Source organism: Hakea prostrata, chromosome 6, assembly GCF_041222555.1.
Source record: "Hakea prostrata isolate BN-2017 chromosome 6, UWA_Hpros_2, whole genome shotgun sequence".
Taxonomy (NCBI): Eukaryota; Viridiplantae; Streptophyta; class Magnoliopsida; order Proteales; family Proteaceae; genus Hakea; species Hakea prostrata.
In genome coordinates, this window is record NC_142605.1 from 24,944,754 (window position 1) to 24,966,923 (window position 22,170).

At 37.7% G+C, this 22,170-nt stretch overlaps 2 protein-coding genes across 4 annotated transcripts; one reads left to right on the top strand and one right to left on the bottom strand.

Moving 5' to 3' along the window:
- Positions 1–11,412: 11,412 nt before the first annotated feature.
- LOC149012836 (uncharacterized) lies at positions 11,413–17,067 on the top strand. 3 transcript variants are annotated; one of them, XM_089158034.1, is made up of 7 exons: positions 11,413–11,574; positions 12,530–12,631; positions 14,136–14,222; positions 14,865–14,963; positions 15,058–15,154; positions 15,444–15,624; positions 16,541–17,067. In XM_089158034.1, exons 3-7 carry the CDS (start codon positions 14,199–14,201, stop codon positions 16,614–16,616), a joined length of 477 nt encoding a protein of 158 aa, XP_089014160.1. In that variant the 5' UTR covers positions 11,413–11,574; positions 12,530–12,631; positions 14,136–14,198; the 3' UTR covers positions 16,617–17,067. The 3 variants fall into 3 exon arrangements, with proteins under 3 accessions (XP_089014160.1, XP_089014162.1, XP_089014161.1); XM_089158036.1 differs by lacking the exon at positions 11,413–11,574 and adding an exon at positions 11,584–11,949; XM_089158035.1 differs by lacking the exon at positions 11,413–11,574 and adding an exon at positions 11,977–12,349.
- A 468-nt stretch (positions 17,068–17,535) lies between these two features.
- Positions 17,536–22,169, bottom strand: LOC149012837 (nascent polypeptide-associated complex subunit beta-like). The gene is made up of 6 exons (XM_089158037.1): positions 22,062–22,169; positions 20,243–20,310; positions 19,371–19,519; positions 19,224–19,280; positions 18,711–18,749; positions 17,536–17,956 (listed from the first exon to the last, which is right to left on the bottom strand). Exons 2-6 carry the CDS (start codon positions 20,308–20,310, stop codon positions 17,799–17,801), a joined length of 471 nt encoding a protein of 156 aa, XP_089014163.1. The 5' UTR covers positions 22,062–22,169; the 3' UTR covers positions 17,536–17,798.
- Between the last annotated feature and the right edge of the window lies 1 nt (position 22,170).

Sequence of the window (22,170 nt, forward strand, 5' to 3'; positions counted from 1 at the left end):
TTCAATGAATTTGTTTTAATTGAATTAGGTCTATTTTTGTTATCTATTGGGAGGGTATGGAAGGTAAAATCAGCTTTTTCTTGAAATGCATATTCAAATCTTGACTAGGGAGTGATCCTTAGATTTTTCACCATCAATAGGCTAGGGCTGGAGTGTTGATTTGGAGGCTTGATCGATGGTTGGAAAACCCTTAAGGGGTGATATGAAATGAAGCTAGGTTTTTATTAATAATTAATCGCATGCAGAAGAGAGGAATTTTTGAATTATTATATTATCAATGTGGAATGATTTCACAAACCTAACCAACCACTTTAGCAATATTCATTTATATATGGATGGAATAACCCCAAGCTATCAATCCCATGGGCCTTTAAGACCCATTTGGAATGAATTCGTTGTGATGAATTAACCATAGAGTCCATATATGATCTTTTAGATACTTCCCAATTTCTATGGTATATAGTTTTTTTTTTTTTTTTTTTTGGGTGGAAAAGGGTCTATATGTTAACGTGTGACCCATGCAAGGCATCAAGATTATAAAGATCTAGAAACCAAGGATCCAAAATAGGCCAAAGAGTCTAACACGCTATGGACACGGCCTTAGAAGCAAGGGAGTCAACTACTGCATTACACTCCCTATTAACGTGATGGAAGGAAATACTCTGTAACTGAGAAGAGAGATCCAACACGTCCCACACAATATTTTAAATGTCCACTATAATTAGACCTAGCTTGTTCACAAAGTTGATCACTTTCATAGAATCTAATTGCATCAGGACATTTCTAAAATCTTCTTCCAGAGCCATTAAGATTCCCTCCCTTAGCGCCAAAGCTTCCCCCATTAGAACATAATCGAATTGGGTTGGAATTGCTAGACCTTTAATGGGCTTGCCTTCAAAATCTTTGCAAACAATGGCCAGCCCACCTCATCTATGTTTAAACACAACATCCACATTGATATACACGAAGCCCACTAGAGGGCACGTCCATGAAGAGGAGTTTCTAGGGTCTTGATTTGACACCCTTCTATCGTCTTCTCTGCAAAAACCTCCATTGCACCTGAAATAGTCCTTCACCTTTGCAATTGCCTTGTCCACCACCTGCTCTAGACTCCATTGAATCCCTGTGAAGATCAAATAATTGCTAGCAAGCAAGATTCTCCAATAGAAATAAACAACAAGAACATTCAATTACTTGTACACTGATTTCTTTGCAGGTAGGATATTCTTCCACCAACTGATAGCAGAACTTATTGTATTAGTAGGAGGGAAAAAGGAGAGAGGAGAGGCAAAGCATGCCCTACGAGCAAATTCACAGTCCACCAATCTATGGTTGGTCAATTCCACCTCCCCACATCTGCAACATCTAGGATCAATCTATTGGTTTCTCTTGCTCAACTCATTGGCTAAACTAAGGCCCCTGCACACGCCTTCCACAACATACTACGAACCTTCATAGCTGAACAATAGTTCCATATATTTTTGCAAACCCCTGGATCAATGTTGTTCGTGCTAGAACTATAAGAAGAAGGGGGTTGATTCAATCTCTCCTTTTCTTTGATGTTCAAAAGGTGATGATAGGCTGACTTAACAAAAACCACACCGCTCTTAGCAAGCCCCCAACTTCTTCTATCTTATCTTGAAACCATACTAATTTTAATTTTCAAAATTGGGTGTCAACCTGATCAAACACATCTCTATGTCTATGAGATCAGATACAAGATTGATACCTCGGTGGTCCCTATTACAACTTCTGATTTAGCAGTCAGGGCTCGAAAGAATCCACTAATCTTCCCAAACTCTAATGCATGTTCCATCTCCAACTACCCAGACCAATCCTAAATTGAGACCAACCTGCCCCCCCCCCAAAGCCCCCCCCCCCCCCCAAAAAAAAAAACCCCGGGGGGGGGAAATTGAGGGGCTTTGGTCAAAGGCTTTAAACTTGTGTCCAGTACCTCCAGGAAGTGGGATACTTGACGTAAGGTTCCCGGGGAGTAGGTACCAGGTTCAATCTAGTAAGGGTGATTTGAAGATGAGGTTTCCCACAAGAATTAAAACAGGGTGGATGTGGTCAAGAAATCCGAATTGAGAAAGTAGATTTGCTTCAAAATTTTGACCAATAAGAGTTTGGGTTACTCCAAACCTTCCAAGCTAACTTACATAACAATGCCATGTTATGCAAATAAGGATCTTAAGCCCCAGGCCCCCTCTATCCTTGGACTAACATAACCTATTCCAAGACACCCAACATATCTTTCTCTCCCCAAAAGAAGCTAATTGCATCCTTCTTAATCTTGTTGTAATGGGATTTAGGAAGAAGAAAGTGTGATGTTGCATAATTGTTGACGGTAAGACCCATAGACTTCAAAAGAACCTCTTTCCCAGCCATGGATAGAAGAGCAAACTTCCAACACCTTGCATTCTTTTTCTTGTTCTTTCCTAAATTTCCCTAAAGCCCTCTTTTGTTGATGCCTGGAATTTTGATGTTAGCCCAACTACTTTTAGGAGGACCTCCATATAGTATCTTCAAAACTTTGGACAACCACTTCTTAAATCTATGAGCAGTATTAGGACCTAAGTAGATAGAGGATTTTGTTGAATTATTTGCTAGCCACTGGCAGCACAATATAAATCAAGACAAGCTTTAATGTTTTGAAATTCTTGCAAGTTCACCTTCGAGAAAAGTTTAGTGTCATCAGCAAACAATAGATAAGAAATACAGGTAGTCCTATTGACTCTCATACCAGTGATTGAACCTTCCTGTTGAGTTGTTGTAAGAATAGAACATAAGGCTTCAACACAAAGAACAAAAATAGCAGGGGAGATAGGGTTTCCCTATCTAATCCCTCTTGAAGGTTGAATTGAACCCCTGACAGAGCCATTCACAAGTACATGGTAAGACACTGATTTGAGGCAAGACATCACTAAATTCACCCATTGATTACAAAACCCTAGTCTAGACAAAGTCCCTTCTAGAAGCCTCCACTCTAGCTTTTTTCATATCAAGCTTTAGGGCCATGACTTTTTTGCTTTCTTTTCCTTTTATTTTTTTATTTTTTTATTTTTATTTATTTTTTTATTTTTTATATAATGGAAACATTCATGAGCCACTAGAACATTATTAAAAAAAAAAAAAAAAAAATGCTCCTATTAGGAACAAAAGCAAATTGTGATTCACTAATGATCCTATCCAAAATACCTTTCAACCTTGTTGCAATCACTTTTGTGGCTATTTTGACAATGACATTATACAAACTAATAGGCCTAAATTAGGGAGGGCAATTTTAGGGTGATTACACTTAGGGATTAAACACACAAAGGAAGAATTGATTTCCTTAGGCATGTTACTCAAAATAAAAAGGTCAGAAACAAACTAACATACATCTTCCACTAAAAGTCCCAGTAAGGCTTATAGAATGCTGGGGGTAGACCATTTGGACCTAGGGATTTGAGAGGTGCCATTGACACTAGAGCTGCCTTGATAGCTTCCGTACTTGGAGGTTTCATCAGCATATTGTTATATTATTGTGTGACCTTTGACTGAACAATTGATAGAAACAATGTTAAGAGAATCTTCTTCAATGCCTTCATAACAATAGATAGCTTCCAAGATTTCACAAAAAATTTTTTCTTCCAAGTTTAACCATCTCCCTGAACTTAGCTTCAGTTTTGAAATTGATTGTAGTTCCTTTTTTTGAATAAATAAAAATTTGAAAAAATTATGTATGTTTTTCTCCTGTGCATTTAACCACAACTCTCTAGACTTTTGGGCCCACATTGTGTCTTTTTTTCTTTTTCCAGCTCTATTTCAAGCAATTTATGAAGAACTATTTCCTTTTCCTCATTCTCCCGTGAAGGTTGCTTCATGACGTTTTCTAGCTCCTTGAGAATATTAGAAATTTTGGTTTGTACATGACCAAATGAGGATCTATTCCATTTAGTAAAAACTTTCTTGACATTTTGGCTTTTAAGCATTAGTTTGTCTGCTGGATTGCTCCCACCCTCAATACTCCAAGTTTGATTTGCTATACTCTTACAATCCTTATGATGGAACCACATAGATTCAAAGCAAAAGGGCCTAATACCTGAGTTCTTGCCTCCAACAGTGTCAATAACAATAGGAAGATGATCAAATCCAACAATAGGATGAACCACTATCAAAGCCTCCTCATATTGATTTCTCCAATCAAAATTGGCAAGAGTGGTCCAATTTAACTCGAATATTAGCTCCCCCTCTTCTTTTGTTATTCCAAGTGAAGTTAGGGCCTTGAGAACCCAGATCAAGGAATCTACAATCATCCATAATCATTTTGAAGTTGTCATTCTCATAGCTGCTACCATTAATGGCCCCTTCCTTTCTTTTCCTTCCAGAAAACAAAGGAGTTAAAGTCACCAAAACAGAGCCATTGATCATTTCTTCCATTAGCAATTCTTTTGAGTTGGTCCCACACTAATGTCTTTTATCTTTTTAGGATCTCTATAAACTATGTTAATATAAATAAGGGTGGCATCATTAACTGAAACTTCAGCATCTATAAATCTCTTATTAGATTCCAGAAAAGTCATATGGGTGTAATTCCCATACAAAACCACCAAATCACCAGCTCTCCCAATCGGCTGCACAGTAAATATGTTGTTCAACTTAAGCTTTTTACCAACTTTCTTCATTTTTTCAGCAACATTTTCAGTCTCCATGAAAGAAACAATTTTGGGCTTCACCTTTCTTGAGAGGTTTGAAAGAGATTGAATTGTCAATGCCCTCCTTACATCTTGACACTTCCAACTTATTATTTTCATGATTTCCCTTGATATTGATAACCTCTAACAATCAAGGGACCCTCCTCTAAAAAATGAAGGGAAGAAGATGGGTTCTTCACTCGATCCTTGGGGGGACGACTCGCGTTCACGGATTTCCAGACCTCGCGAAGTGCCGAGAAACCGGCCCGCACGGAGGGCCGCACGGGGAAGGCTCCCCGGCCCCGACCGCCCGGCCCCGAGACCCACGGGCAAAGCCCTTATCGACACCCACCGCCCGGCAACGACCCTCCGATGGTTCCGGCATGGCCGCGCCTGAAAATAGGAACATGGTGGGGGTGGTGGTGAGAACAACCCGGAGACGCGCCGGAACAAAGGGGCCAACACCGACTCGCAACGGAGGGCGGCGAGGGGGGAGACGCGGCGCCTCCCCTCTTCTCCGGCAATGGCCGCCCCCCCTCACGACCGGCGGGAAGAATAGTCCGGAAAATCCGACCGGCGAAAGAAGACGCGAAAATTGTGGTTTCGCCGGAAATCGAAAGTTGAAATCCGGTTCGGTCCCTATTTTTTTTCCCCCCCGGGCGGAAAGGGGAAAAACCCAAAATTTCTTTCCATGCTTGTTACTATTATTTAGACCTTGCACTTCCATCTCTTCTAGGTGGACCTGCTTACTTTATTTATTTATTTATTTTTGGGATTGGTAACCTTTACAGATACTGCTCTAGAGTGTAACGTTGGATGGTACTTCTTCTTCTGGCCAGCTTTTATAAACTTCTGCTCTCTTTCCCATTTTTGAAGGCTACGAGGAATAGAATAGCTTTGATAACTGTTGTCACTACGTCAAAATTGGTTTGTGAATTTGTATGGAGCTTTGAAAGTATTTTGACTCATATTCCAACGAGTCTTTAAATCTGCAGGTTCTAATTGTGTGAGACCATTGATTATTGACTATTGGATTAGGCTTGTGTGATCTGAGTTGTCCACTTCTCAGGTTGGGTTTGGCTGAGATGAGGGTAGGTAGGTTCGGCTGTGTAGCTTGTTGAGTAGACTGATTAGTGATGGTTAACTAGGAAAGGAGAGGCAAAAGGGATAACAAATTAGGTGGGTTTTCTTGAAATTGGTGTAATTAGGTTTGAATAGCAACCAATATTTGCAAAGTTGGTGATTCATTGGGAATAATACTGCTAAAAGGTGAGTTGTTGAGATTAGACGTACCAAGAGTATGGGAAATATCAGTAGGGTCATTCCTTGGACTAGTATGTACAACCATATTTTGGTTTTGGGGTTTTGGGCTAGCTGAGTTCTTAGAGAGGTAGGAGCTTGTGTGTGTGCCATGCATGTTAGGTGATGCAACATGGCCAGAGGTTGCAGGAAGGGTTCCTTAGTTGCTGGTGTGTTATGAGCATTTAAAAAACAAAGGATCTCCCACCTTAGCAGCCAATTGTTTGCCCAGTTCCAACTTGATAACATCATTTGATATTCCATTGAAATGCGCCCAAAAATCTTGTTTGTTGAAATCCCACTTTTCTTCTTCATTCTAGTGCTCAAGAACCATAAGGTTGCCTGAAACCGACCAAGGGGAGTCTTTCCAAACGTTTTCCACGTCTATGAGATGTTCAAAAAGTGAGGATGAATAGTTGTGGGCCTAGATGTTCAACCTTAACTTCATGGACAAGATTCCAGGCTCTAACCATAGCTTCATTGACTGCTTGGACTCTAAAAGGTCTTCCTTCCAACACTTTTCCTACTAGCGTACGCTTAGGATGAACTTCAAAGTGGTCCTCTTTAGGTGTCTCTTCCAAAGAGACATAACCATCATCTTCTTCTTTCTTCCTAATGTTTTAGAGATGGTCCAGGGTCTTGTTCAGTAGGAGGAAGCAGGAGGGGGTAATTCTCTCCATAGCAACCATGAGAAGAGGAGATGAGAGGGACTGAAGATGAAGGGAACTAGAGTTTCGGGTAAAAAAACATGCACGGGGCAGAAGAAAACTCACTCACCATGCAGCAGGGAGGAACATAATTTTTTTTTATGAGTACTCATTAAAGAGAGGGAAAAAAATAAAAATAAATGAAGAGTATAGACTTATAAATAGATGATGAATACAGTAATTGAAACTTGAAATGCTTGAGAGCAGGAAATCATAAACTATGGAGAGTTTTTGAGTCTTTTATTGGAGATTCTATTTTTCTAATTTGGTTAGGGTTCCCTACAGTCTGATGTTTTGTACTTTTTGACGTTGGTGATAGCCTTCTTGAATGTGTACTAAATGAAAATTCATGAAGTTATGATCCAACCACAATTCAATATAATGATACTAGTACAAAATGGAAGTTGTTTTTCAGTGCAGCCTTACCCTGTTTATGGCTGAGAGGTGTTTTCAAATGCCTGGATGTCAGGCTACAACTGCTGATACATCGGCTATTGGGCCAAACCAGCCCCTCCAAAATAATGATACTAATTCATGTCAGAAATTTATCACAAAGGCAATCAATGGTTTGTTTTGCGTTTTTTCTTTAATGGATCCTAAACATTTTCTGAGCAGGAAGTTGATGTTCTCCAAAGAGCAGAAGCTGCCAATTCTTTGTATTTGGACGCTCGGCGCAGGGTTGAAGATCCGGTTCATGGATCTCTTGGAATAATAACTCAGTTGAGTAGGATGATACAAGAAACCCAAGCTGAAGTGGCAACCGTAAGAGCTGCATTAGCAGGAGCAAAAGCTTCAGCTTCCCCATCCCAAGCTCACCTGGGGCGACAGCTTCAGCAAACTGATTGTTCAAACTCTTACAACTCATCATTAGCTGAAGAACATGATGACTCCAACACAGTTGATCCAGTGGGCTATTATCTTTCTCCTGAATTCACTGCTGCAGATCGAATGATCTGATTTCTTCTATCTTTCGTTATCCAGTATATCAAGTTTGAGTGATCTGGTTCATGGTTATCCTGGACATCTGCTTAGACTCTCAGTTTCAGATTTTAAGTTCAAATAAGATTGTGTCTTGACTCTTCACAGTTTATTATTTTAGTTTCATGGGCAGCTTTAAGTTAGACAATATATAGTAAATTAATTGAATTACACCAGTGAGTTGCTCATATGTTGTGTTGTTGTCTCTTTTGGTTTCTTTTGTTTTGTGTTTGGCGTGGTTAGTGTTCTGGATGATTGTGTGAATATGTGGAAGCAGAATACTAATGAGAATCGGATTCAAAATCACCCAAAGAACACTATGATCCTGTCAGCTGCCCAGAAAGAGCTTTGATCACCTTGTCCAACCCAACTTGACTTTAAAAGAACCAGAAATTTTATTAGGATTCAGGACCTCTGCGTCTTGATGCGTCAACTTTTAATTGGAAGGCATTGGTGAGTAATTGGAATTACTTCTTTGCCAGTGTAGTAGGTTATTTGTTTTTGTTAATGTTTAATTCAACCAAATATATTTCATTTTATATTGACATACATTTTGGGAATTCCATCATTTATAAAATGGACAAATTTGCTTTCGAAGGCTTTTGCACAAGTAGAGTTCTGGAAAATAGGGTGTAATTTTTCTATGCAATCTTATCTTAGGAATTTTTATTGAGAGTTTGTTTTAATACCGTAACTCAAGCTTCGATGCTAGTCCACTGATCATTATACTGATATGAGTACTTTAGATATAACTGAATTCGAAGATTTAACATGTCAATTTCCTTAGCCGACACTTTTATAATAAATATTTGTTTGCACATTATGATGATTTTATTGGAGATTCACATGTAATTATAAACTTTGTCTTTAAACACCATAGGTCACATCTACAAATACATATAATTTAAGCAATGATGAGAATATTAATCACCAACCATCTTTAAGATCTTTCTCTTCTTGTTTCTTGTCCCCCTTGTGATTGTCAAGTTGTGAGATAATTCCAATTGTTCTATTATTGACTGGAAAGAGATATTTTTTTATATTTATTCGGATGCATCTTGTGACTTCTAGCCTGATTCTTCTGTTGTGTTTTTCTATACATTATTCAAATGGAAGCCATGGGAATTATATGAAATCATTTTGTTAAATAAAAGAAATTTTAAATGGAGTGTTAAATGTCTTCTGAACATGATGATCTGGGAGTTTAAGACAAATAATTGTTATTCTAATCTCTTGGTGCCTATGGTTTTACATAAAAAAATTTGCAATTAAAAGCGGCGGATTGTATCTCACGCGATATAGGGTATTTAAATTAAACATCCCAGCGAAAAGGATACATGTAAATATATTGGCCGTGTTGGTTAAATAGTAATGTGGAGAGGGGCTCATAGGCTTAAGGGAGACGAGGAAAGCGGGGGAATATGTGTAAAGGAAAGCTGAACATGAAAACTCTTTAGTCTTAATGTCTTTACATAAGAAGCTGAAACAGTGTGCAGAGCACAATCATATTAAATAGTAAATTTTTTTGGTTTGCCAACTCGGGTTTTCAAGGCTTTTGCCCTGACTAATCAGGTGTTCGACCCGGGTCGCACACCTGGCTCTGGTAGGTGAGTCTCCCAGTAGGGATTTTTTACATCCACAAGGTTTCGATACCGGAACCTTGCTTAAGCAAACTCAGTTGCTTACCACTTGGACTAGGGGTATCAAAATCTAATTCGAACTAGCCCGCACAGAAGCTTAATGGGTTGTGTTTGGGCTGAACAACCTCAGCCCGCAACGATTCGGGCTGGGCCGGGCTAGCCCAAACCGTTTGGCCCGAAACCAGCCCGAACTTGAACCAACCCGTTAAACCCATTATAAATAAATAAAATAAAATAAATTTAAATGTAAAAGCCAAGAAAATCCCCAAGTTTCTATTTGTTTTCTTAATTGTTTTGCTTTGGAATATGCAAACAACAAGCCGGTCAAAGCCTTTGCCATTTGGAAGATGGGTTTAGTAAATATTTAACAAATGTATTATCATTTGAAAATTTTTTAATGCTTTATTTTGATTCATTTTTACAACTGTTAAGAAGGGAAAAGAGAATAGACAAATACAACCCACTAAAATTCATCAAGATGTTAGATTTCTTTTGTATATTAATTTTATAATTTTTATTTCTTTGTAGAAAAAGAGTTTTTGGTTTTGAACACTCAACACAAGAGATTTGAAGTGAATTTAATGCTTATATGTGTTTACATGCTCTTGATAAATTCCACACATCAACAAAGTACTCAAAACATACCGCTAGTAAGCCCGAACTCAAATCGTTAGTAAACCCAATTCAAAACCGTTAGTCAGCCCGAACCCAAACCGCATCGACCCAAAACCGGCCTGAAACCGTTATTTTCTTAATGGGCCGTGTTTGGCTGAGTGCTTTTCAGCCTGAAACCGGCCCAACCTAAACCGTTGACACCCCTAACTTGGACCAACCCCGTTGGTTAAATAGTAAATTTTTTCTTCAAACAAATAAAAATTATAATATTCTCCACTGACAAAATAGAGCTTTAAGACAAAAACCCTAATAATAACAGTTGTGGGGATGAGCATCACGGGTTCAAAACTTAGTTCATGGTTATAGATTAGCTGTGATATGTTTGTTTGGTCATTCTTCACCTACTATAAAACTAATCTTTACCTACTAATTAGGGTTAAATATGTATTAATTATTTCCCCTTTCCGTCCATCTTAGCCCCCGTAAATGATCCATCAAAGTGCCAATTTGATTTTTTTTTCTTAATTAAAGATTACAAAAATAGTCTGACTGATGAAAATGAAATGCATTACTTTATGAAAAGTGACAAACTCACGTGATTTGTTGTCTGCATGGACTCGTGGGAGTCTCCTTTATCTTCACATGGTCATGAGTTAAAAAAAAATAATAAGTTAGAATTCTTGATTCCATATTTTTTATAATTTATATTTTAAATTAAATTAAAAATAACTATAAAATAGTTATTAATGTGATGATGGAATGGCGGTGTTTAATTTTATATAGATAATTTGTATATTTAATTATTTTTTTAATTTGTTGTATATTTGTATGTTTGGCACTCTAAAGCATAGTTATGTGTATTTGAAAATATAAAATTAGCAGATGAGTCAACATAATCTAGTACGAGCCCTGCAACATTTTAGCTTTTCATAACTTAGTGTATAGAAGCGATAATTTTGCTTTAGTGTTGCGCATGAAATATTTTTTTCCGATACTTTTTGCTTTCTCAGGAATTTTGTTTTTTAAGTATTATATTAGATTTTGTTATCCTAATGTAACAACCAGTTAAAATACATGATCTAACCACTTTCAGAAACAACTCCTTCCAAACCAATTCACGGGTGCAACAAACCCTCACTGGCCATGTGAATTGGTGTTAGTGAGACCCATGTGGTTGGTCCAACCAAAATTCAAATTGGTTTTCCTTTGATTAAACCGTCTATTGTGCTTTGATTGGTTCAATTTGATTGGTTTGGACCACAACGTTCTAATCTAAAAGTGAACCAACTGGTCAAAACTAACCCCCGGTTTCGGTTTGACAATTAACGGTGATGTCCGTTAATCATTTTCCGTTTTACTTCTTGGGGTGGGGGCCTAGAAACGTTGGTAAACGGTGTTTCTGTCAACCGGGTTGATATGTTTATATGAGAGTGGCAGTCTTGATATTTGGAACAAATAGAAGGGCATTTTTAAATTATATGCCCTTACATACTCATCGAGAACTGAGATTTGTGGAACTCCCAATAAAGAAGCCATTAACTCAGGGAGATTCTCGATCGGAGCATTCAAGAGAGAGCGAGATAGAGACTTAACACTCGTCACTGCTATTTCTCTAGAGGTTGAAGTGAGACGCAAGGAAGGAGTAGACGCATTGCGAAGGTCAGTTCGAGTTTTCCGGTTTTGAAATCCATGAAAATGGAGAGTTTTTCATTTCATTCATAAATTATGATTCGAGTTAGTTTCTCGATTTCTTTCTGTTTCGATCCAATTTTATAATTTTCTTTAGATTTTAACGAGGGAGGGAGAGAAAAAGTTCACTGTGCGGTAGCCGGTAAGCAGGGGCGAACTCTGGAGTTATTGTCTTTGAGTTTGTCTGCATTACCTGCTCAGATCGCCTTGAAATGAAGTTTTTCTGTCTTGTCTGTGACTTGGATTGAATTAATTAAACCACGTTTGCAGTTGTTACTCTTGGGAAACTCGCGGTTTCATTTAGCGTTTTGAACGAGTTGGAATATGAGAATCTTGAATCTGAAGGTATTTAATGGCAGACGTAGACGATTCATAGAGCCGTTACTCCTTTATTCTATTTGTTTAAGAATTCAGATAGCTTGCCGTGTTACTCCCAAAGCAAAGCAAAGCAACACGCTCTCTCCCCCTCTCTATCTTTAAAGGATTTTTATGTGGAACAATCTGGATAAGAAATTAGCTTCTCTCTGTTTTGTTTCTTCTTCATCTGTTTATCGTTAAAGGCTCGGAAGATTTCTTCTAATTCTTCCATCCTTAGATTCCTCACCCTTGGTTCAATCCTTGAAGAAACACCGAATCCTCAAATCCTTGATCCCCGTTGAGAAAATCGAAGTTCGCTGACTCTACAAACAAGTTTTTTTATTTTTTTTTGGTCGCCGTTGTTCAAATCGAATCCGCTATCTTAAATGTGAATCCTCTCTCGTATGCTTCTTCAATTGTAATTCTCGGTTCATAACAATGCCGCATTTACACACTGCTTTCTGAAAGAAACCATTGCCAGTGAAATTTCTTGTCTCTTATCCTGATTAAGGTACTTTTGCAGAACATTCAAATTCTGATGATGATAAATTTTTTGTCAATATTGCAGGGATCATTCATGCATACGTGTACTATACATCGTATGGTCAAAGAGGAAATTCCGGCAAGGTTTCACTAGCGATTAACTGCTCTCGCGTCCAGACATTCTCAGGTTAGTCGGAACCCAACCATCCCCAATAGAAAAAACATAAAAGAAAATAAAAACGTTGAAATAATTTAAAACCCCTTATATTCTCTTTATTCACAGAATAGTCCATGTTAGTATTTAATTTTCAGAATAGAATGAAATTGCTTTTGAGTGTTACTAGGATTTTTATTTCTGGATCATTCTAATCCAATGGTCAAAATAATTTTGTTTAAAAAAGAAAAAAACAAAGATGAGACCTTTTTCACTTCCCTGCATTTTTTTTTCTACTTGGGCGATAAAATTAATGGACTCCAACATATATTGTAAGATATTTCTAACCTTTAACCAAAAAAAAGTTAGATCTTTCCAACCAACTCCCTTTCCCTTTGATCATGAAATTAGACATTTTTCCTCAATATTATCAGCCATCATTCAGTTCCGCATAAAAGTCCAAAAATTCGAATTGTCTAGTGTAAACTTGCTTAACAACCTTCAGTTACTGTTGCAATCCAAAATGAAATCCAAATTTCTAGACTAAGTTGATTAGTTGAAAGGGAAGAAAGACAAAGGGAAAAAGTCTTCCCAGATCTCGCAAGGCTTAGCTAAGTTGCAGCTGATGTAACTGGAAATGGCTGGCATCTGCGTGGATTACAAATTCCTTTGATGAGAAAATATCCAGCTTTGTGATTTTCTTATTGTTAATAGTCAAAATCCTCTAAAATCAAAATCCTTAGGAATGTCAAGATCTTGAAAGTCCTTGTTTTCAAACGCATGCCAGTATATTCTAGGATCTCAATATTTTCTAGATACTTTTCTATTGAAGGAAGTACCGAAAACACTGTAGATAGATGAGGTTAGGAAACGGGTCTGAAAGGAAGACAAAGTCTCCTTTTTACATGATTTTTTTTTCCACAAACAAAATGATTTTGATCGTTGATCATCCAATGGATTAATTGAACTATTAAAAGTTCAAACTCGCACACATCAGGTGACACAAACATCTCCTAATATAAACTCGCCGGCAAACAAAAAAAATTTACTGGGATAAAACTGGTTTAAGAATGTCGCATTTTTATGATTCTGGATATAGAGTTGGGTATGTCAGAAGTGGGGCCATAATAAAAGACACCCATCACGCTGCACGGCAGCATGTGTGCCACCTGTTATATGCAGGTACAGTTGTGAATAAAAAGAAAAATATAGGGGCATTAGTGATAATAAAATTTAGTAAAAGTAAATTCAGTTTCTGAGATTAGCGCCTTAGTGGGTTTGAGTGGAACTGTAGATGGATTGAGTTGTCAAGGTTGTAAATATTGGCAGATTTTAACGGCGTTGGTTAGTTGTTTCTGACTGAGTGAAATGGATCCCACAAAGTTCCTTCACCGAAGAAATCTAACACAACGTTCTAAAAACCCCAAAGCCTTTGGTTGTTTGATGCTTATTCCTCTGAAATTAGAGATAAGAAAGATCACTTGGTGGAGAGCTGTGGTTGTTTTTGGATAAGTTATGTTTCTATCGGTTCATGCAGGAACTTAATCTCTGACAGAGAAAGGGATTGATAAAAAGAGTGGAGGATAGGTCTTGTTTGGTTATGATGGGCGAAGCTGTGATGCAGGTCAGTGGGACAGCACTTTCTTTGGCTCTTTACCCATTATATATCTCTATTGTCGTTTTTTGCTCTCAGTTTTGCTTCCTTTGTGATTATGGTTCGATCCTTTTGAAAGAAATCTGGGGACAAGACAAACTATGCTTGTCCTTGCATAGGGGAAGGAGACCCGAGATTAAAATTTTAAGTGGTCCTAAAAGAAAATTCATTACTTTAATCCTAAAATAGAGGATCCTAAAATAAAGATGTAATTAATTGCAAACACAAAGCTCTATATGTAATTTGCCCTATAATTAATGTTGATAAACTCAATTAGATGATCTTAGTTATCTGAGTTACCACATCGGCTGGGAGCCAAGTAGTGTGGCAGCTCCCTTGTGGAGATCTTTGAGGCGCCAATTCCAGTATTTATCTTGAGTCCTCTTGGATTTCTATTATAAAATATTAAATGAATAATAAACATTTTTGGGTTTGATAAACTCATGTATCAACTTGGTTTCTTACAGTTTCCTTCCCCTCAGGCAGAAAATTTTGATTGAAACAATAAAAGAAAATTTATACTAGAACCACTCTTTTAATAAATAAAGAAATTGAAATTGTTTTCTCCCATTCTTTTTGGATTTTTCCTTTAACCTGTTATCTTACTTTTAGGGTCAAGCTACAGCAGTGGATAAAGCAGCTAATGTGGTGTTGGATGTTGAGAGCTTATTACAATCAACAGACAAAAGCTCAGGAAGCCCAAAGTTGACCGTAAGTGACTAATTCCTATAGCAAGCAGTCACATTTTAGTTACCACACCATTCCCAGAACCCATAACTCCAGTATTTCTTGTTTCATTCTATAGAGAAAACTTTCACGGAAAGGCTCCTGTCGAATGGAAAGACGGTGTGATGCTGACGGGGAAGAAATAGATGTACCATCAAAAAAGATTCTCTTGAAAGGTATGGACTGGTTCATTGATAATGTTGGGGCTTTCAAATTCCCATTAATTACTAAATGATAATTAATTAGCATGGAAGTTATAAAAATGTAAGTAGTTATATTTGGATTATCTGCTCTGTTTAGGGATTTTCCTTTAATGGAGTGATCAGATAATGGTTACCAACGTTGGGCCAGCATGCAATAGTCTATTACTGGTTCCTGAAACTGGAGATCAAACACTAAAACCCTGTGATGAAGTGTACACTGCTGTGCTCTCATGCTAATTTGGCTAGTATGTCTCTCTTGCAGTGTATTCGCAGTTGGAGCCATTGAAGCATCCATTGATCTCAAACAAACCTAGCACCATAGCCACAACCACAGTCACCCTCAATGGTCCTAATCTCATGGAGACAAGTGATGGGCGGAATAAGAGATTCAACCGCTTTATTTCCCTCAACCCAAGGAAGATCCTTCTCTTCTTTGCAACAGTGTGAGTTCATTAACACTGGCTATCTCTTTACTGAAAGTTTCCGTGGTCTTTCTCCTACTTCCCAATCTCTTGAAATAGTAAAAGAAGCCAGAATATCTGAAAAATGTTGCTTGATGATAATCAATGAAGTGCATGCTCCAGTTGGGCCAACTTCTAGCCTGAATTTAAAATTATTAATTAGTTGATGACATGATTTCCAGGTTTTCTGATTGATCTCCCCATTAGTTTCAGAGAAAACTAAGTCACTTTTGGGCCAACTGGTCCAAGTGGGAAGGCCAGAAGAACCCAAGTCAACTCACTGCCACTTAAAGAACCAAAAATTGATGGTTCATGCCAAATGATATTCACATCAATATCAGTTTCTCTTGAAAGAACTGAACATAATCAACACCTGATGAATACGGTACATTTCAGGCCAGAAGAACTGGTTACAAGTATCAATTTCATGAAAAATTGCAAGTTTTCCTTTATTTCTAGGGATTGTAATGCTCCCTAGCTAGGAAGGTGTTCACCGTCTTATCACGGACTGAGTGGCCACTTTTCTCCCCATGGTTGCATGAGGTGTTAGCTGTTTCTCCTGGGCTTTGCCCCAGTATCCAGTGAAAATCTTTACTGAAAAAAAAGATAGCTTCTGTGATTTTGGCCTATCATCTAAGGCTAGTGTGGTCACAAACTAATAATTTACTTCTGTGATTGTCTGCAGTATGGGCACTTTATAATGATAGCTTCAGAGTCTAGACTTCATTTCTTTTGCTGGCTTTGTAGATGTGGGAGAAACATAAAGCCAGAAAACTCTTTGCCATAATTATTAGATAAACCATAAATGGGAATCATTTATTTTAGGAGAGACCACACCTCATCTTATATTCATCTAATAAAATATGTCTTGTTCTATGATTTGATTTGGAGGGTTCAGGTCCAGCATGGGTACAATGATTCTCATCTATTTCACGCTGGCCATCAAAAGAATGGTCGAACATCAGAGTGGGTAGGTAAGAAACATCAACGATTTAAAACAAGAGAAGTTGGTTGGAAGAGATCCAGAGCAATGCATCCTCTGTTGTCTTCTCAGTTGTCTCTGAGCCTTGGAAGTCCAAAGTTGCCAAGCTCGTGGTGATGATCTTACATGTTTGTGGAATCTAAGCAGTTGATGTACTTACACAGTCTCGTTCGATCAAGTAGCAGGAAAGATGGATGAAATGTAGCCCCTGCCACGCCATGCATTGGAAGATATCCTTTAGAACTTTCTCCTTGTCATTAGGGGTGCTGAGGAGAGTGTAATTCAGCATTAGAGAACGCTTTCATTTTGTTCTTAATCGTTCTCTTGTTATTGTTGAAGTTCTGTTTGTATCTTGTTCAAGAAAGAAAGAAAAAGCTCTGTTTTGTATCATATTTCTCCAATTGATGGGTGTAGATTGCACAGAAAGAAGGGGAAAGAGTTTTTTCCTAAGAGTTTTTTCTTACTCACTACCAGAGATTGCCGTATTTATCGTAGCTGGCCAAAAGACTTATTCGATGCCTTTGCAATTTTTTTTTTTTTTTTTTTTTTGGTACAATAGGGTTTTATTAAGTCGGGATGAAAATATTAATATGCATGAGAATATTAATATGTCTCAACAAAGTCGAACCCATGACCTCTACACTAAGAGAAATTGGTTTCAACTACTAGAACAGCAGAAACACTCCCTAATGCATCGAAGCCTCCTAGAAGGTGCTTCAATTTATGCTTATAGCTAACAAAAGCCCCTTCTATTGAAGATACATCGCCCGAGGGGCTTCAAATGGCTTGCCGTTCAGTATGGACGCGTTGACAGACAACATATCAATCTTGCACTAATAGAAAGTAATTCCAGTGTAAAGACTAGTAAATATCACACCATGGGGCTTTTTGACAAAAACTAAGAAAAGCTCTGCTTCCAAATGAAAAATTAGCTTCAAGTATGAACGAACACATTCGGATCAAGTACATGTGCGAAATGGAATGGAGATTGGAGACTATCTAGATATGTTACCATCACAACAACAAATGATTTCTCGTATTCCACAAGGAGTTCCAAGAAGAAAAGTAGAACAGTATTTTTTTATCTTTTTTTCCAAGAAAAAAAAAAACAACCTAACACTTCATGAAGCTAGGCCCGAAAAAAAGAAAAGCTTGAGAAAATTTCTCAGAATCTCTAAGCTGTTTGACCTTCAGCCGCAGCTTCAAATGTTTGTCCTGCCACAAGTTCTGGGACTTCTTCATCATCTTCCTCTGGGATTGTACCAGCTCCTCCAGGTGCGTGCTTCTGGTATTGCTCTGCCAGCCTTCTCAAGTTGTCTATGTTATCTGGGCCTGAAAAATTAAATCAAGAACCATAAATCCCAAAGATGTAAATAGGTGAAGTCTGCCATAAATTTTGAAGATGTATCTTAAACGGAATGAAGCTAAGACGTTAAAAACGTTAAAGATCAAACAACCTAAAGTACACCAAACCCTGGGAAAGGGAAAATCAGTAATAGTAAGATGCTATATGGTAATGCTCCAGCCAAGCTACAAGAGGAACCAAATGCAGATGGAGCAATCCTACAGCAACTTACCATAAACACCCCGACCACCATTCCGGTAGGGCAGCAACAGGCCGGGCTGGGCTTGGGCTTTGCATATTCTAATCTAAGCTCATTCCTGCCCTGACCTTAATTCAGGATCAAGGATCATTGTCCCTGACCCTAAGCCCTACAAGGCCAACCCAAACCCATTCCTGCCCTGATTGACCCTGTCCCTAGCCCTAGTCTTGTCCCTGTTCCTAATTCATTGAAATCAAGCATTATGGACAAAATTAAGGCCAGAATCAATGCTAAAATCAGGGCTAGGGTCAAGGGCAAAAATCAGGGACAGGCTTGGCAGGCCAAAGAGTAATCCCAGGCCCACCCTTGGACCTAGTCAGGGCCAAACTTGCACCCCTACATTCCGGTAATTGAAGCAAAAATTTAGCACATACACAGTTTCTACGTAGCATACCAATCTTTTTGTTCCTTTCTATAATGGTAGTCGGAAAAAACAAGATGACATAATTCAACACAAATGGAGGAGACAAGATAGGACATACCCAATTGATTGATGATTCCAGGGAGAAGATCCTGCAACTCTGCAGCAGAAGACATTTAAGTGTTAGCCACCAAGAAAAAAATTTTAAAATAAGTAATAACCAAATTGAAACAAAATAGTTAATACCCAGAAAGGAGGTGGGGGAAATTTTGAAAGAATATAACGAGGCCAAAACCAAATTGCAGGATCTCGTGCCCATCATATCATCAAAACTCCATTTTAGCCAAACCACTCAACTAATCCCTAAGCTCTTCAAGACCCCTGTTGGAATTGGAATCTAATACTTCATCTAGTTTCTTTTTCTGTCAATTTACCTTTACTTCAGGCACCACTTTTTTCTTATATAGGTTATCCATTATATTTATGGCTAGGCAAACCAAGTGCCAGAGAAGTGAGTGCCTGATAGACATATCAGATCATGTTTAATTTAAGTTACAACCACCTGCAGGTAGTTGAACAGACTGACAAGGATAGATGCCTATAAAGATAAATGAGCATAGGAACGGGCTCATACTTTTAGTTTGTGGAGCGCCACTTACTACCCAAGTGTTGGCAGCAATTGATGCTTGAACTGCAACGTACAAAAAGTACAATTAGCAAATACAGGAAGAAAAGTACAGGTATAAATGGCTACTAAATGTCACATCTAGTTTGTATTTACCTTTGGGATTTAGAAATTGGATGACAATGTCATCCTTAAATATGTTGACTTCCTCAATGGCAGGAATGGCATTTACCCCTATTCTCTTCAGGGTACTCTGGAGTCTTTTGTCATCTGTTGTTGTAGTCTTGTGAACTGCCTTCTTCTTTCTGTTGTCAAAAGCATTATTAGGAATCAAATTATGTGAAGGAACGGAAATATCAAGCTTCTGCAGCAATCAAGAAGTTGGAAACAAAATAATCAATCTGTAGTAAGTTGCAGTCAATCTATAATATAATCCTCAGTGTGTTTATAACAAGAAATGATTAAATAAAAGCTTTGCAAAACAAGAAATTTCACAAAGAGAATGCAGAATAGCAGGACCCATTCACCACTGATCATTATCCACGCCCAATGCATCAAGTACTTAACAAACAACCCCAAGATACAACTTTTTTGGAAATAAATAAAAAAGTAAAGAAGAAGAAGAAGAAGCACACCACAATGGACTGCATAAGAATATTATTTGGGCACAAGATCAAATCAGGAAAATTGACAATCCAACCCATGCAGGAATCGTATTGAAATTAGAACAACAGCAACTCTGATAGAGAGAAATATTTCTGAAAATAATTTAGCAATAATAGCAGCCAACATCAATCCAAATATTATTATAGAGAATCTTAAATAGTAAATAAGGTCTCCACATACGCACACCTAGAGGACGAAATTTGGATTTCATACATATGATGGTATAAAATCAACAGAACAACTATACATATTGTCTTCTCTCAAAAAACTTGAAATATTTCTTAATTTCTTATAGTAAATAACACTAAAATCAAACTGCTACAATCATTCAAAAAAGAAATGGTGGATAGAAGTCCACCCACCTGCGCATACTTCCCTTACCACCAGTGCGTACTGCACCGGCCATCTTCATAAGCTTCTCCACATTCATCTGCACATAGGAAGAACATGCTCAAGAAATTAAAACAAATTTAGGTGCTATTAGTGCAGTTTTCACTGTATCAACTATACATACAGATAAAATAAAAAATGCTACTTGCTAAATCTCAATTATTGGAGCATAAAGGTGACCAGAAAATCCAAGACATGAACACCGCACTTTCAAATTCAAAAACCCTGAACACAGCATTTAATTACTCTCCTCTTCATCTCTGTCCTCTTTTGCTCAGCAACTTTCATTTGATAAAGCAACACAGTCCCTATCTAATCAGGAAAATAAACAACTCCAATGTAAACTACAAATTCATAAAATTAATAAATAAAACCTTCCAAATAACAGTTAGTCCGACTTTTTAAATTTGAAATTAGTAACTAATGTAATTAGAAAAGACTGAAAAGAAACTAAGAGACCCTCCTTTAAGCCAGAGGCAACAGCCAGGGCACAGCACATTCGTGCCATGAATATTTTTAACCCATTAATATAGTAAAGCTAATCCACAAGAATCTTATAGCACCATATAATCGATACAAAATATATTCTAGCTAATAACTCATAGTCATGCCAATGATAATGCATGATAGTAGTTGAATACATTCTTTCCCTGGCATAATAATGCCCTCCAAGCAAAACCTTCAGTCTTGATTAAGAAAGCAAGCAACCTTTTTTTTCAAGCCTCCAGACTCAATACTAGTATTTTTCAAATATTTGTTTAAACTTGAAATGCAAAAACAACTTTAAGAGAAGAAATTCTGCATGGAGGAAAATTTCACATGAAGTGTCATTTGTACCGAAAAATTAACACCATCACACAGGGGCTTAAAAAGGGATGGACAAAAAACACACACACACACACACAAAAAAAAAAAAAAGAGGCATAGTTGTAAAGCACAAAAATGTTTGGTTAGCATTCGGTGCCACAGCAGTGTACGCGTCTAGAATCAGGTGAGAAAACATCTAAGGTGTGATGATAACCACAAGCAGAATCCCATAAACAACAAACCTAGGTGGTACCAACTGGAGTGGCCAGGCCTTTTTATCCTTCCATTTCAATATAACGTATACACTAAAACTTCTTAAACGTTCAGCACCACAGAACCAAAGGCCAAAAAATAGCACCAGTTAACTTCCACAGTCCTAAGCAAGCAGAAGCCTAAGCAAATCAATGTCTAACACAAGCCTTCCCATTAAAAGCCACGAAAAACCATTTTATTTCCAATAAGGTCAGATGGTTAAAAAAAAAAAAACAAATTAGTAGCAGTCTCTAAGACCTATAAACAAAGAATCAGATCCAAATGTCACATTATTAGGAAGTCATCAACTACCATGAGCTGTAAGTGCACCAACAACAAAATAGAGAACTAAAACAAAAGCAAGTGCAAGAACATAAACAGGAAATCCATTAAGCTCAGCAATAAAAAATAATAATAAAAAAAACCCCACATTTGCAGTCCAATCGATACTCCTTGAACCATCATAACCTTTAATCTCCAGACCCAGAAGCTCACTCAGACAAAAGCATAGTACAAGAACCATTCAAACCTAAAAGCATAAACCCTAACCATAGCCTAAGCTTACAGGATAAAACTCCATAAGAGAAGAGATAAGAGCAGAATAGGAAAATTGAAAAAAGCCTACAGGGGATGGAGAGGAGGATATGGAGACCATAATCGAAACACAGAACAAGAGAAATGAAAAATGAAAAATGAGAAATACAAACAAGAGAAGGGTTAATCAGAAAGTACCTTTGCAAGGGGTTTGTGTATAAAGAAGGATTGCCGACAGAGGTTTTTTCGCCGCAAGCGAAACTCGCAAAACCTCGCTCAAATGAAGGGGATACGAGTAACGAACCTA